The sequence below is a fragment of the Pleurodeles waltl genome, chromosome 3_2, assembly GCF_031143425.1.
Source record: "Pleurodeles waltl isolate 20211129_DDA chromosome 3_2, aPleWal1.hap1.20221129, whole genome shotgun sequence".
NCBI lineage: Eukaryota > Metazoa > Chordata > Amphibia > Caudata > Salamandridae > Pleurodeles > Pleurodeles waltl.
Genome location: NC_090441.1, coordinates 15,416,417 through 15,431,255, shown reverse-complemented (window position 1 = coordinate 15,431,255; position 14,839 = coordinate 15,416,417). Strand labels below are relative to the sequence as shown.

The following is a 14,839-nucleotide window of genomic DNA, read 5'->3' as shown; positions in this document are numbered from 1 at the left end:
AGTGGAACTCCCAGTCTTTTTTCCACAACCAGACTCAGCAGCTGAAAGCGCCTTGCATACGTTAGACATTAAAAGAGCACTAATGTATTACATTGATAGAACAAAACAGTTTCGCAAATCAAAGCAATTGTTTGTAGCCTTCCAAAAACCTCATGCAGGAAATCCAATATCCAAACAAGGCATTGTCAGATGGATAGTGAAATGTATTCAAACCTGCTATATTAAAGCAAAAAGAGAGCTACCTATTACGCCAAAAGCGCACTCCACTAGAAAGAAAGGTGCTACCATGGCCTTTCTCAGAAACATAACAATGACAGAAATCTGTAAGGCAGCCACATGGTCTACGCCTCATACATTTCCCAAACATTACTGCGTGGATGTGTTAACAACACAGGAAGCCACAGTAGGACAAGCAGTATTACGGACTTTATTTCAAACAACTTCAACTCCTACAGGCTGAACCACCGCTTTTGGGGAGATAACGGCTTACTAGTCTATGCACAGCATGTGTATCTGCAGCTACACATGCCATCTAACGGAAAATGTCACTTACCCAGTGTACATCTGTTCGTGGCATGAGACGCTGCAGATTCACATGCGCCCTCCCACCTCCCCGGAAGCCTGTAGCCGTTTTAAGTTGTGAAAAAATTAGACTTGTACATTTGTAAATTTGTAAATATATTACTTTTAAAAACATTATGTACATACATATTTACTCCATTGCATGGGCACTATTACTATAAACACAACTCCTACCTCACCCTCTGCGGGGAAAACAATCTAAGATGGAGTCGACGCCCATGCGCAATGGAGCCGAAAGGGGAGGAGTCCCTCGATCTCGTGACTCGAAAAAGACTTCTTCAAAGAAAAACAACTTGTAATACTCCGAGCCCAACACTAGATGGCGGGATGTGCACAGCATGTGAATCTGCAGCGTCTCATGCCACGAACAGATGTACACTGGGTAAGTGACATTTTCCATACTGGCATCAACTTAGTGATGTTTCTCACATGTTGATCGGGGAATCCACATATATTTGCCACAATACAAAACTGGTGATTTGGATTGGCTTCTGTAAAGCCAGTTTGGATAAATGGAGGACCCCTCGCATTTTTGGACCACATTGAGATCCAGGAAACTATTGTCCCACGTGGGTCACAGTTGAGGACCAGAAACCTTGATGGAATCCATGTCTTACAGCAGGCCTCGGACTGACATTTGCTCATTGTTTTCCTGGCCTCTAATGCATATGCAGGAAATTAATAATTCATTCATCAACATAATCGATAGACTGGAACATTCAGATATCACCTACCCATTACATGTCAGTATTCATTTTACTGAAATTGTAGCTTGTTCAAAGAGATTTCAGAACACAATATAGGCTGACGTCTTGTCCTAGAGAAAATTTTCTCCTTCTCTAGAAAAGGTAACCAGGAGAACATCGTGTGTGGCAATTCATGAGCAGTGAGACACTATATGCTAGTTCTTTCCAAAGGCTTCTGGGAATAGAAGTGTCCTGCTTGGGAGTGGTACACCATGTCATGCTCCACATGCATCCCCTACATCTGATGGAATACTCTTCCTGGCCCTGAGTTAACAATCCAAGTCCAGCCCAAACCTCCCATCCAAGGATGAATATTGAAATAGGAAGGCATACGCTTCAAACATTCTGGGAGCAAGCCATTTCACAACACAAAATAGTCTGATTGTCCACAGCTCATCCATCACCACCCGCTCATCCAAGGAGATAAGAAAGCATTCACCTATAGCTTCTCGAGTACAACAAAAAGCAGTTGACAAGGGTTTTTTTCAGGAACACTTGGTCCACAAACAGTAAGAGTCTGGAATCTGGTACAACCCTCCTTTAATTTCAACACGGGTTTAATTTTTTTTTTAATGTAATTTCAGCCGTCCTTGTTTCTGTCTTTTAACATTAGTCACATTTTGATCTAGCTGAGGATCTGGTTTAGGGAATACCAGTTGAGCCCTAAAATGTTTTTTTTTTTTTTTTTTTTTTACTGAATCAGCCTTGCAAATTGTGCGTACGTTTCCCACAACATTCCTGCAGTCTAGTGTTTCTGAAGGTACCCTGTCTTAGTCGTCCTCTTTGGAGGTACTCAAGAACAATGTCTCAGGGTTGTGTATCAGTTGGGATCCTGGAGAGAGTCGCCTCTTCCTTCTTGAGAAACTTGGAGTCTTTTTACACTGAAATACTGGGGAAAAACTCACAGGAGGGCTCGTGGCCAGGGGAGAGGCTGAGATTGCGAATAGTTCACTGGTTTTCCCTATGGATATTATTTTGCACGTACGACAAAATTTGAATGGTATGCTTTCCATCACTCCCTTAATGTCTGCTTTCTCCAAGGCAAGCTCTGTGGAGATTGAAGAGGACTCGACTACGTTTGGTATCAGGGTGTTGGCTATGTGGGCATCAAGGTGAAACAGTCACGTTTGGGAGAAGAAGAGCGGGGTTCCCATTGGGAGAACTGTGCACAGTTATTTTTATCCAAGGCATCGGTCTAAAGACGAAGGACAGTTGGGCGCAAAAGAGCAGCAAGAAATGTGTCAGTCTTTAGAGCCATTGTTGAATATGTCTGAACCAGATGACGGAGAAAACACAATCTAAAGTGCAGTCTATGCCCAAGTGCATTGTAGACTAAGGGAAGAGGCACACCACATCCTGAGACTTGAAATGACTTGAAATGACTTGAAGTTTCTTGAAGAAAAGCAAGTTGTAATAACCAGGCTCAACAGAAGGTGTAAGGAGTATGCAGAGCATGTTAACCTGTGGAACTACATGCAATGAATATATGCTTACAAGGCAAGTAGAATTTTCCTTTCTGATGTGACCCTGCAACTCTGAATAACACCCCAGTGTTTATTGACCATAATCAAATGAGATTTTCCCAAGTTGCTTTTAAAATTGCATTCTAATGGTTGTTGTTTCCTGCCGATTTCTTATAGGAAACACTTTCCCCGGTGCCAGACTACAGCTTGAGTTTTTTTTTTTTTTTTGGAAAGAGAATATGAATGTATTTGCATATCACACATGTCTCTGATGAGCAGCGGAGTGCTGAATGGTGATCAAGTGCCCTAGGAGAGGATTTGAGATAGATTACAGAAGGGGATTAGATGCAGATCGTTATTGTGTAGAGTAGCAGTCCTCTTTGAAAATATGTACAGGATTGGAACATTTCTGATGTTGATGGGAATGTTTCAGATTTGGATTCCCAGATGTAGAAGGACTATCTTCTGGTCTTTTCCCACTGACAATTTTTCACTTGCTGTTCAGCAATTTTGTGATTCCTGGTTTGGCACTGTCCATCTCAGGTATTTAGTTTCTCAGCTAAATGTGGAGTGGTATCCATTCTGATGGCATTATAAGTGATGCAGCCGATCTTGACAGGGATTGCAACTTTTATGGAGAGCAAGTGCAGTTCCTTCGGTTTTGGGGTTAGGTAGCATAACTTCTCAAGCCCCTGATAAGGTGTGCCGCACCGTGAAGCATGCTATTCACGCAAGGGAGTTTGGGGATGTGACCGTGAGAAGAGCACTGCTAACATTCATGTGTGCGACGATCAGTACCAGATAGTGCAGCAAAGTTACTGCTGTGGAGTCCAGCAACTTCACCAGAAGTGATGACGAACACACATATGGCACAACAGTTGTGAAATATCATTTTTTTTAGTGACTCTTTAGACATTGAATCTGTACCATGCCAAACTATGTAAGCCTCTTTTCCCTCACAATGCAGATGTTGTTCCTGAAATCTTCATGCCATGTCTCTGCTTAAGACTTCAGCTTCATGCCATGTCGCAGGTGCCAAAATTAGTTGTCGGTGACAGACCCTCACAGGTACTTCCTCTGCTGCTTTTGGCTGTTGCCTCCAAAAGCCACTGGGAAGTTGGAAGCTAAACTCTTCGCTGCCACTTTAAAGAAGAAGTCCAAAACTGATTTGATGAGGACACACTCTAAAAGGTGCTTTCCTGAAAAGCATCATAGGAAACAAGCTCTCTTTTACTTTCTCTTCTCAAAAAGAGAAATAAAGGCATAGAAGATCGAGAAGATCATCTCTGGATAAGTTGGAGTCCTGTTAGGTGCCTTTACGGCGTAAAAACATATATGTTGGGACTTTCTAAACAGAGATAGAGGCTTTCCAAAAAGCCATGATGGATGTTTTTAACCATATATCCTTTGGCTGCTTCCCACAATTGCCATAGGCCCTATGTTGTTGACCATGACCTCTGCTTCCACTGTTGTCTGTGAAGTGCTAGCAGCTTTGACCTCTGTAGCTTCAACGTTGAGGCCCTCATTATGAGCTTGGCAGCCATGAGACCACCAAACTAGTTGTGGCGGTCTAACCACCGCAGACCCAGGTGCAAAGACCGCCACATTACGAGTTTGTGTGGTTTGGCCAAAGCCAGTCTGGTCGGATCGCCGTAGCCGGCAGTGAGCTTCTCCAGGCCAGTGGCAGGCCTAAGACCGTATTAGGGGGTAGCGAGCAGCTTCGCATCATTCGCCCTGCCACAAAAACCCTGGCGGTAATGCACCTGGCGACAGGAATCCGGATTCCTGCCACTGGTACACGCACCCCACACACATGCAGACACCACTCCACCTGTCCACACACCTCCAGACCCCCCCACCCGCTCTCACACTGACATACACATACCCCCACTCACACATACACACTCATTCGCAATCCTTCATTCATGCACACCCCCACTCTCTCCACGCACACACATACACCCCCATCTGCACACTTGCACCCCCCTCATCTGTGCACTTGCACACCCCCCCTCATCTGTGCACTTGCACACCCCCCTCATCTGTGCACTTGCACACACACCCCTCATCTGCACACTTGCATACACCCCCCTTCATCCGCACACTTTCAGCAGTTGCCAACACCCTCCCACCCGTCCACATACTTCCAAACACCCCCCCACCCGACCGCACACATCCACACAGAGACCCCCACTCACTCGCAAGCATCCACACAGCGACCTCTGCTCACTCGCAAGCATCCAGACACCCCCACTTACTCGCACACATCCACACAGCCACCCCCACTCATCCACACATAACCACACAGACACCCCCACTCGCATGCATTCCAATACACACAGTTACTCACTCGCAGCTCAACACCCCCCTCCTCTCCACATACATGCACATGCATGCACACATACATACACACACGCACTCACACACACCCATACCGCTACACAAACATGCAGACCGCAGTCCCCCATTTGGACGGTCCACCTACCTGTCTCTGTGAGGCGGTCTTCCGGGAGGGGATGTGTCTTGGCATTTCCATCGCCAGCACCGCACCACCGTTCAGGAGACCGCCGTGCTGTATTACGTATCGGAATACGACGGGCAGAGTCCTGTGGGTGTTGTGGTGCTGGCGGTGGAAACGTCTCTCTTCCGCCGTCGGCCAGGCCGACTGGGTCGGATATCAGATTTGACTCCTCATATGGTGGTCTTCAGATCACCAACGCTGGCAGCCTTCTGGCGACTGCGGCGGTCTTGTGGAAAGACTGCCGAAATCGGAATGAGGGCCTGAGTATGCAGAAGCCCGTGTCATTGAACCCTTAAGCGGCTTAGATTGCATAGGTATGTGCAGAAGCCTCTGTGTTTCTGTCATCTGCTTTTTCCCCAGGTCTGTCTAAGTTGATCCCTTCCCCAATGATAAGTATCATCATAAGCACTGCTCAGAAGACCGCTAAATCCCTAAGAGAATCTGAGGTCCCTTGAATCTGAAGCATGTTAATGCAAGACTCTCTTCCATAATTTCATGACCTGTTAGGCTCAGATTGCAATGCCTTGCAGTGTGTTAATGTTATCATCCACATGGAAGAGGATACTGAAAGCGAAGGACATACTTGAATGTCCCTGTGCAGACTAACTTAACATTCCTAGTTGATCCATAAAATGCCTGAAGATTCCTTTTTATTCTCCCTTCTGATCATAGCTTTTTATTTTTTTCTTATTATCTTCTATGGCTCTGCACTCTGCACTCTGCTAGAGGGTATGCACTAACCAACAAGATTATGTACTTGCTGACTACTTGGTCTTAAGTGCATTTAGAGAACATGGAGGAAAACTCTCATGCGTGGATCTTTGCACCAGCATCTTTATAGTGTGTGCTGTTTATTGTCCTCATACCTGGCTTAAAAGTTGTAGGGTTGCTTAGAATTGATGCATCAGTTATTTTAGTAAATAACCTTTACTTTCTTATGTATGGTTATTTCTGTCATTTTAAAAAAAAAATACACAAAGGCAGTTTCAGGGGAATATTTATGATCCATCGCCGTACTTTTGGTTTATTTATTTATTTTGTGCTGTGGAATCAAGAAAGAAATGACCACACGCATAAAGCAACACTGAAAATGGCCACACACATAAAGCAACACACTGTACATTAGCCATATGCTAACCTGAATTACTATCCAGGTAAGTATGTAAATGCACTGTAGTAGTTGTTGGGTGTTATTTTTCATCTATAAGCAAGAAAAGCAACACAGTGCAATACGAAATACTTTATTCAGCTTTATCTAGAGGGGAATTACAGTCCTAATTCTGGTTTTATCTTTTGCCTTAGTGGACGCATATAATGCATACGAAGGGGATAGCCTACTGTAAACTCCAGTTCATGTGGAAACATAGGAAAGTGGAAGAGAAAAATGTCTTGATCTTTCTTTCACTTTTATATTTTTCTGACTTATCTGGTGAACTATAATTTGAAGCAGTCTCAGAGTAGAAGCGATATGTTTGTTCTAGGTTTCCTCGAATCTCACTGCTATTGTGAACGTCTGGCTGCTAGGATGAATTGCTTTGTGGTGGCTCCTCTTTTCTCTTATGCTGGGAAGCCTGAACCTTTTAATTGGAGTTGCCATCTTTTGTGGGATGAAGCTTTTCTTATGTCTCCATCCTACCTACTAACTTCAGGAAAATCAGTGTAATGGAAAGAGATCTGCCAAGAATCCAGTTTGTGGCATACACCTCAACATGCTGAAAATGTACTTTCACATTGGCATACCACGTGATTGACAGGGAGTTACAAGAATGAGGGATGGTGAAATCATGTTTGAACTGTAGTTCTTCTCACTTTTAATTGTAAACCCCAATGGCTGATAGAAACCTTATTGCACTCATTGTTGTATTGTCACATTTATCATGTGCATGACAGTCAAAGCCTTACGTTTAAAAATAACAGCTTTTATAAAGTTATAGCTTTCCAATTTTTACCTTGACTGAGCACCTTAAAGGAATCACATCTTTCCTTTTAACATAAACAGTGTTGGAACCTTTATTGGCATAGAATGTTATATTGGGAAATAATATAGCACCCAAACTCATGTAATTGTATTTACTTCAAAAAGTACACTTGCAAAATATAAAAAATATTTTTAATTCTTAAGGAACTCAAACTCAGTTATCCTACACAAATAAAATTAACTTTGTAAATAATGGAAAAACACCATGTGTAAGAAATGCAAAAATACTAAATGAAATTAGCAACATTAAAACTGAACTGGTAGAGGATTGAGAGGTAAACAAAAGCAGATAGTAGCACCTAAGTGTTTCATTTTAACTTGGACTTGCTTTCACACTGTCTATGCACTGAAGCACTAAATTGTCGTTATTGTTGACATCCCTGTAGAATTGTTTTGATGTTTACTCTGACCTGTGACAAACATTTGACGACCCTGACCTATTGAAATCCCCTCAGTTGAAGCGTTATGCACACTTCGTCTTTCACTCTTTCTCTCACACACACACACACACTCTCTCTCTCGCGCTCTCTCTCTGTTATTCATGAGCTTTAACATTCCACTGTCCACACCATTAATTCATCTACTCACACAGTCATGTATACATCAGTGCACTCTCATCCATTCAAACATTCACTCCTCCTCACTTCCGCACAGAAATGTAATATTCAATGCAAAACCACGTTTGCATATTTAACAGAGCCAGTGCTATTTGTTTCCAATGTCTGTTTATTCTATATGCTAATACACTGATTTCAGCTTTGTATGTTTTTGACACAGCTAAATGGGTGAGTTGCAGGTACTAGTCTTATATTAAGTAACTTTCTGTTTTTCTTAAATTAGAAAACCTGTGTTTATTTCGACCTGGTCTGAACTACGTTTTTAGGAGCATGTTTTTTTTTTCATTTTTTTTTTTTTTTTTACAGCTTCTAGAAGAGCTAGGAACAGGTGTAATTCAGCAGCATAAATCGGATTCCAATATCTCCCTAAATCAAAGAGTGCCTATCACCCAGGTTGGTATTTTCTTTTTTTTAATTATGTTTCATAGCATTAGGTACATATTTGCTGCAGGTTTGCTGAGTTTCAGATCAGCTATTTATTTCAAAGCACTGTCTTGGTTTAAACAATCCTATCCTTCTTTGTTTAAAAAAAAACAAAAAAAAAAAAACAAATTTCTAATTTAGCAGATTAATTGCTTCTGTCTTCACCCAGGATATGGTTGGCCTTTGGAAGCCCAAAGATGCCCAATTATTAGTTACTGTATATATCCTCTGGCTCCGTCCTCAGTTTGCTTAAACGTTTACCCACCCACCTTAGCTTTTTTTTATTACCATGCCATCTTTCCATCTAACCTGTGATATAAGGACCTTAATGCCAAGTACCAACCATTTAGTGGCTCAATACATTTTCCTTTGGTTGCACAGCTACTGTGCCACCATGTGGTTCCTAGTTCGCCCTCTAGAGCCATGGACCAGATCTACACCATACACCCCAATCTCCCCATGGCTTACATCATCCCTGAGCTCTCGCCGTGTGATCCCTTGAACCCTTCCCCCTTATGTGTATCTGCTTAGGTCCCTGCCATCTCAACTGTTTAGCCTTGACTCCAGAATACCTGCCCTATTTCTGTACCTTGTTTGCACACTAGGGCCAGCTGTTACATCCCTCAACTGGCCACAAAGGTTTTTTTCAAGTCTATCAAACTCTTTTGGGCATAGATGATCGAATGTGAGTTTTGTGTATTTGAAAATTGCATTCCATTCGGAATGAGGTCCAGGTCTGTTTTCAGTTGCAGAAGATCGGTCTCTGGAGATAGCATGTTGTTAGAATACTGATTGATCTTCTCACTTCTGTTGATGAGTTAGAATTCTCAGGTGTTACTTGTAAAGGCTCAAGATGATGAGGGCAGGATGGAGGCCTGAAGTGCTTAACAGGAGATGGGAAGTTTCTGGTATTTTGATTTTCCCAACTGCAACAGTTGGCATGGGCCACTGCAGGACCTTGTCAGAGTATCCCATGTGTATGCCCAGTGTAAGAACTGGTTACAATCAGAGTGATTGAGTAGGCTCAATAGACAATGGTCATTCTTGGCACGTTGTAAAGCCATGTTAGTGGTCTTGGACAAGGTTATTCTTACTGATCTGATAATGGCTTGAAATGGAGGCTGAATTTTGAACTATTGGTAGATGGGTGGCTGATGAGTTGGTAGTAAGCAGGTCATCTGGGATCAGAGTGGGCTTTTTCAGGAAGGTGAGGATCGGTTAAGTTTTAGGTTGTCAGAAAAGGCCTGGTAATTGAGGGTGGTATTGATAATAACAGGGAATGGTGTGAGGGCATCTCTATGGAGGGCTTTAACAGTGGAGGACCTTAAAATGTCAATTTCATATTTGATAGCGTAGTGGGGAGTTGAGGATGTCAGTGAGGTCAGAGCATGAGTGAAGGTTCAAAGCTGATTTTTGGGGGGCAGTTTGACCCGGGGGTGGATTCGGAGTGTATCACTGTTTGGTGAAGGTGATATGGGTTGCAATCGTATTATTTTTTGGCTAAGAAGTGATTGATGGTGTTACACTTATCAGTTGTTTGGGACTGTAGTGTGTGGAAGGGATTGATGCTATGTTTCACAGCCTTGTAGAGTGTTTGTTTTCTATTTGAGGGTTTGGTGGTAGTGGTTGGTGAGTTTGTAGATTGTCGCTTTGGTTGAGCAGTAGAGGAGTGTGATTTGAATTTAATGAGACATCACAGATTTTGTCTCTCCTTTTCTTGTCTGCTTACGGAGTGTTTATTCCTGCCGAGCTCTTAAGAATACTGACAGTGAGGAATGCCTTTGAGAAGAGCTTCTAACAACAAGGTTATGGAAGGAATGTGGAAATAATCTCAGCCACTAGGCGATTCCACTTTAGACATAAACCTGCCATATGCAAATCAATTTTGATCCTGCTCAGATAGGAGCAGTCCGTCCTAAACTTCCAGGGCAGGTCTCCTCCAGACCAGACACAAGCAACCTGAGACTGGTTTTGACCTATGTAGGTCTCATCAGTGCGGTATGGCCTGAGCTCTGAGACACAGTGAGTACTGGACTTGCATCTAGGCATAATTGTCACACTTATTGCATTTGCTTCTACAAAGAACAAGGTGATGGATGGAATGCTCAGGCGTGAGTCCTATGTTCAATGTGCTAAATGACTCAAAATACACCCTACTGATGAGGTAGTTCAAAATTGGTCTGAGGCATCTTGTGATCCCTTCTGAAGGGGGCCTTGCCTGGTAGGTTGGGATGGGCTGATCCCACGAGGAGCAGTGTCCGTACTGATGCCTATGGTTTGGGGTGGGGGGGTGGGAGTTGAAAAACAATCTTCTGGAATGCAGTCTGAGTAATTGCTGGCTGCTGAGATTAATTCAAGCGTTCCAGACATTACCTTGTTGAATGTTGTGTTCAGATGAAGAGACCACCCTGGTTTTTTATGTGATATCTATAATGTTGGGTGAATGAAAGTCAGAAGAGTGTGCTGTGCGTTGATTAGTTCAAATTGGAATGTTCTTGTTATTATATGTGTGCTAGTGAGAGAGATGGGAATTATGTTATTGGCGTTTACTATGCAGGTAAGATATTTGTAATTGCCTGGTCTGGTTGATCTTGTCAGTGTGGTGTGAAGCATATGATGTGAACGACTTGACTTAGCGGTACTGGGACTGTCTCTGTGCCTGAAAGGTGAAACCCTTGTCGTCTTCTGCCCTTATTTAAAGAGTCCTGGGTGATGGGATACCCTGGGGATTTTTAAGGTTGGGGGAATAAACTGAAATTGTTTGATTGGAGTGTGGTAATTCGTATAGCTGCAGTACAGTGTTGGGTGACTCAAAGTCCTAGAGTCTGTCAATAAGCTTAGTAGCATTCAGGTCTCCGTGGAGATCTGGTGGCAGGTAATAACCGGCTGATCTGTCAGGATGCTGCAGCTCACATGGCCAGGGTGAAGTATGGGCCGCTTCTGATTCTGTGGAACCAGAAGGGAGAATACCAGTGTCAAAGTACACTGGTGGATTCTCTGCAGCTGCGGACATTTTGTGTAGGAAAGAGTGTCTTCTGAAATGCATGGTTTTGTAATCCTGAGGCCCATCGAAATCCCTAAGTAGTGGATATCTCAACCTTGGATAGTTGTTAACTTGTCTTAGTTTATTTGGAATTCAAAATTGCATAGAACTCAACTCTTTCTGCAATATCGCATCATCTTTTTATGACCATAAGGAGTCATTTCACAAAGGTTGCTACCAATGCCATATACTCAGAAAATGTCAGAAGACATGCTTGTCCCGAAGAGCAGAATTTGGGACTGGTATTGCTGGTGAAGATATAAAGCAAATAATCTTGCTGTGCTTTCTACCTGAATATTTTATGGAAAATAGTCTTGCAGTCTTAACCAATACTGCTACTGTATACTGAGTTAAATGCGATTTAGTGCTTGAATTCCAATTTGGGTCCGTTTGAATGCAGGTTTGATAACTAGTATAAGCTGGTATTTCTACCTTGTACCTTTTCTTTTACGCACAAGTAAATCCCTTATAGTCTCTCAGCCACATTTTTCTGAACAAGAGATTTAAATTCTGCTCCAGTTGTAAGGTATCAACATCCAAGATAGATTGCTTTGTGAGGAATGGGAAATATGAGCTTGTAACCAGTCTGCACACTATCTTGTATCCATTTGTCTTCTGTTATACTCTGCCATGGGAGATGGTTTGGTATATTTGACAGACTTTTGTTATTGCTGTTGGTACTGCTGTTGTCTCTGTAGTGCAGTAGGCTGTATGAAAGTGCTTGGGTGAGAAGCCTCTACTGTACCTTTTGAGTTGGAGCCTGTAGAATTGCTTCCTTTGTGTAATCGCAGTGCCTTTAGAGCCTGCCTATTTTTGCATCTTCTGGGTTGCTTTGTATTTTTTTGGACAGCGTACTCATTGGAAGGCAATGAACATTGGTTGTGTGGTCTTGCAAGCAGGCAGGCATATCCTAATATTTGTAAATATAGAAGGAAATGCAGTGATTGGGCGTGCTCTCTCCTAGTAATACTTCTCTTTTACATCCTCTAATGCAAATGTGGCAAATTTCTATGTGACAGAGTTTGAAAGCCCTTGCTATAGTTTGTACTTCCACTTGATCTGTGTAATGGAATTAAACATCAGTTTCTATTGAAATTAAATATATTATCAGAATGATCTCATCCTTGCAAATCGGAAATAATGCCTAATGTTGCAGGAAGGGTTCTTGATATTTGTAGTGTATATCTTAATTAATATGGTTACCTGCTCCCCAAAACTTTCTGTACCCTCAATAGGGCTGGTCTTTTATTAATCTACCATACAGACCTCCATCGTTTTTTCAGGACTAGTAGACTTTTGGGTAAGCTTAACATCTAAATAATTTTTGATATTTCTCTGTCACATTTTTGTTTTGATACCTATTACCTACAGCTTTTGATTCCTAATATATTGACAAGTTTTGCTTTGTCAGGCTTTCATGTTCATTCAGGTAAAGTCAACGTTGTTGACAATCAAAAACTACAAGTTCTGTTGTTGAGGACTGTGAAATAACTAATTAATGCAGTTGATTAAATACAAGACAGACAAATTGTTTAACAAATGGTTTATACCTCAATGATTCAAAAGTTACGTGTCTTGCTGAAAAGAAAAAGTGCATATTTTGGCTTTAGTTTGTTTTGATTTTGACATCTATTCTAGTATGCATTGCACTACATAGGTCTGGTACATCAAACCTTAGTCGCAATAAGGGTAAGGAAAATTTGCCCTCATTAATGATGCAAAGTTTTTTAAATATGTGGATACTCTTATTTGTTTCATCTCCAGAGAACCCAAAAATATGTTTGTCTCTCTTATAGACCCCTCAAATACCACTGTAAATTCCACCCCACTTGACATTCACTGCCTAATATACTTATGGAAACAGGTTACATAGTGACTAGTTGACTATCTACCCATGTGCTAATGTGATAAAAATGCATAGACCAGAACGTTAATAGGGGGGTATGCATAAAAGAGAAATATGGATCCATCTTTGAGACATCCATATTTTGCTAAATGGCCTTCTGCTTTTTTAGGTTGTGACGTTTTGGACCAGTGTAATGAGGGGCCCTTTGCCAAGAGCCCTGCAGAGTGAGCAACATCCAACCTTGCAGACAAGTGCATGTGATGCTCTTTCCTCCATTTTACCAGAGGCTTTCAGCAAACTACCGGTAAGTGCGATGTACTTTGAGCGACTTAGAGTTAAGTCAAGATATGGGGCCTCAGTTAGTCCTTGGTATGTGGCCTGCTAGGCCTGTGGGTTGGCAGAGGTCCCAGCCTGTGCCTTCCTGGTGTTGGTCCTCCCACCATATTTAAAAATGGCTTCTTATCTCTTTTGGTAACATGTTTGCTTATGCAGGCGATGCACTTTTGTCACAACTGAATGCTGGGGGACCTCAATGCCACTCCCAAGACACCCCCAAAATAAGGCTTTTGTTGAATATCCTGCCAGATACTGCTGTGCTTCAAATTGCATCCTGCCTCTAAAACATCAGTGGTGCGTGCCCACCCTAAAATGGAGGAGACATCCACCACTGAACTCAGAAGCTCTGTAGCAGATGTTGTGCTATGTCAAAGGTTTCCTATGGCAAACCAGTTAAGGCTCTGCACTGAGAAACCTGGCAGTTCTCTCACCTCTAAATGAGATGGGGAAAATGCAGGTGTGGAAGTCGGCTCCCACTCCCCCAAACTTTAAATGAGGAAAGTTGTGTCCTTTCTTTAGAACTGTTTGAATGTTAGTGTATAGCAAGAGACAAATGTGAAAGCTAGTCCTTCTAAAGGAGGACTGTATGCTTTAAATGTGTGTCTATTGTTGCAGTAAAGATGGTAGTTGCCTATCAAGCAACCTTAAACCATGTTGCGTTATAACATTACATGTCAATAGTTTATGCTCTACATGTTCTCTGCTTGTAATAGCTATACGTTAATATGAAAGCCATTGCTTAATTCAGATGTTTCAATGTTGACTTCTAAGCTAGACTTAATGGAGCTACCGTCAATGCCAGATCTGTCCCAAGCATCAAACTCTGGGGATGGAGCCCTGTGCTCCACCTGTGGCTTTTCTGCCTCCTGGTGCTGACCCTGTACAAATCACCACCTGCACCCAAGCAATTCTGTCCTCCTTCTGAGTACAAGAAAAACTCCACTTGGGCTCATTCCTGTGCTACTAAAGGACCCACGGGGAATTTGGGACCACTGACCAGGCGCCTGCCGGCATCTCAAGCCCTAGGGCTCGCCTAAGTACTCTCTTACCCAAAGGCCTTGCCAGCTGCTGCCATCAGTGCCGTCTCTGATGCCACCTCTACCAACTTGACTAAAGGTAATTGGCCAAAAAGCAGATAATTTAAAAAATATTAATCTCTGAATAAAAATGAATTGTTTGTCCCAGAATGGTGACAAGCAAAATTGATATGTCAAGACCATAGGTCAAATTTATGTACTCAGTCCATTGTATAGATCAATTGAATCAGGGGCAAAGATCCAAGAG

At 42.4% G+C, this 14,839-nt stretch overlaps 1 protein-coding gene across 2 annotated transcripts in view; it reads left to right on the top strand.

Annotated features, from left to right (window-relative positions):
• The window catches only part of HEATR6 (HEAT repeat containing 6), a 249,963-nt gene that overhangs the window by 191,926 nt on the left and 43,198 nt on the right, over nt 1-14,839 (top strand). For both annotated transcript variants that reach the window (XM_069226594.1, XM_069226593.1), the window contains exons 14-15: nt 8,214-8,300; nt 13,389-13,523. In XM_069226594.1, the coding sequence (XP_069082695.1) occupies nt 8,214-8,300; nt 13,389-13,523 (222 nt within the window). The remainder of the gene's footprint in view (nt 1-8,213; nt 8,301-13,388; nt 13,524-14,839) is intronic.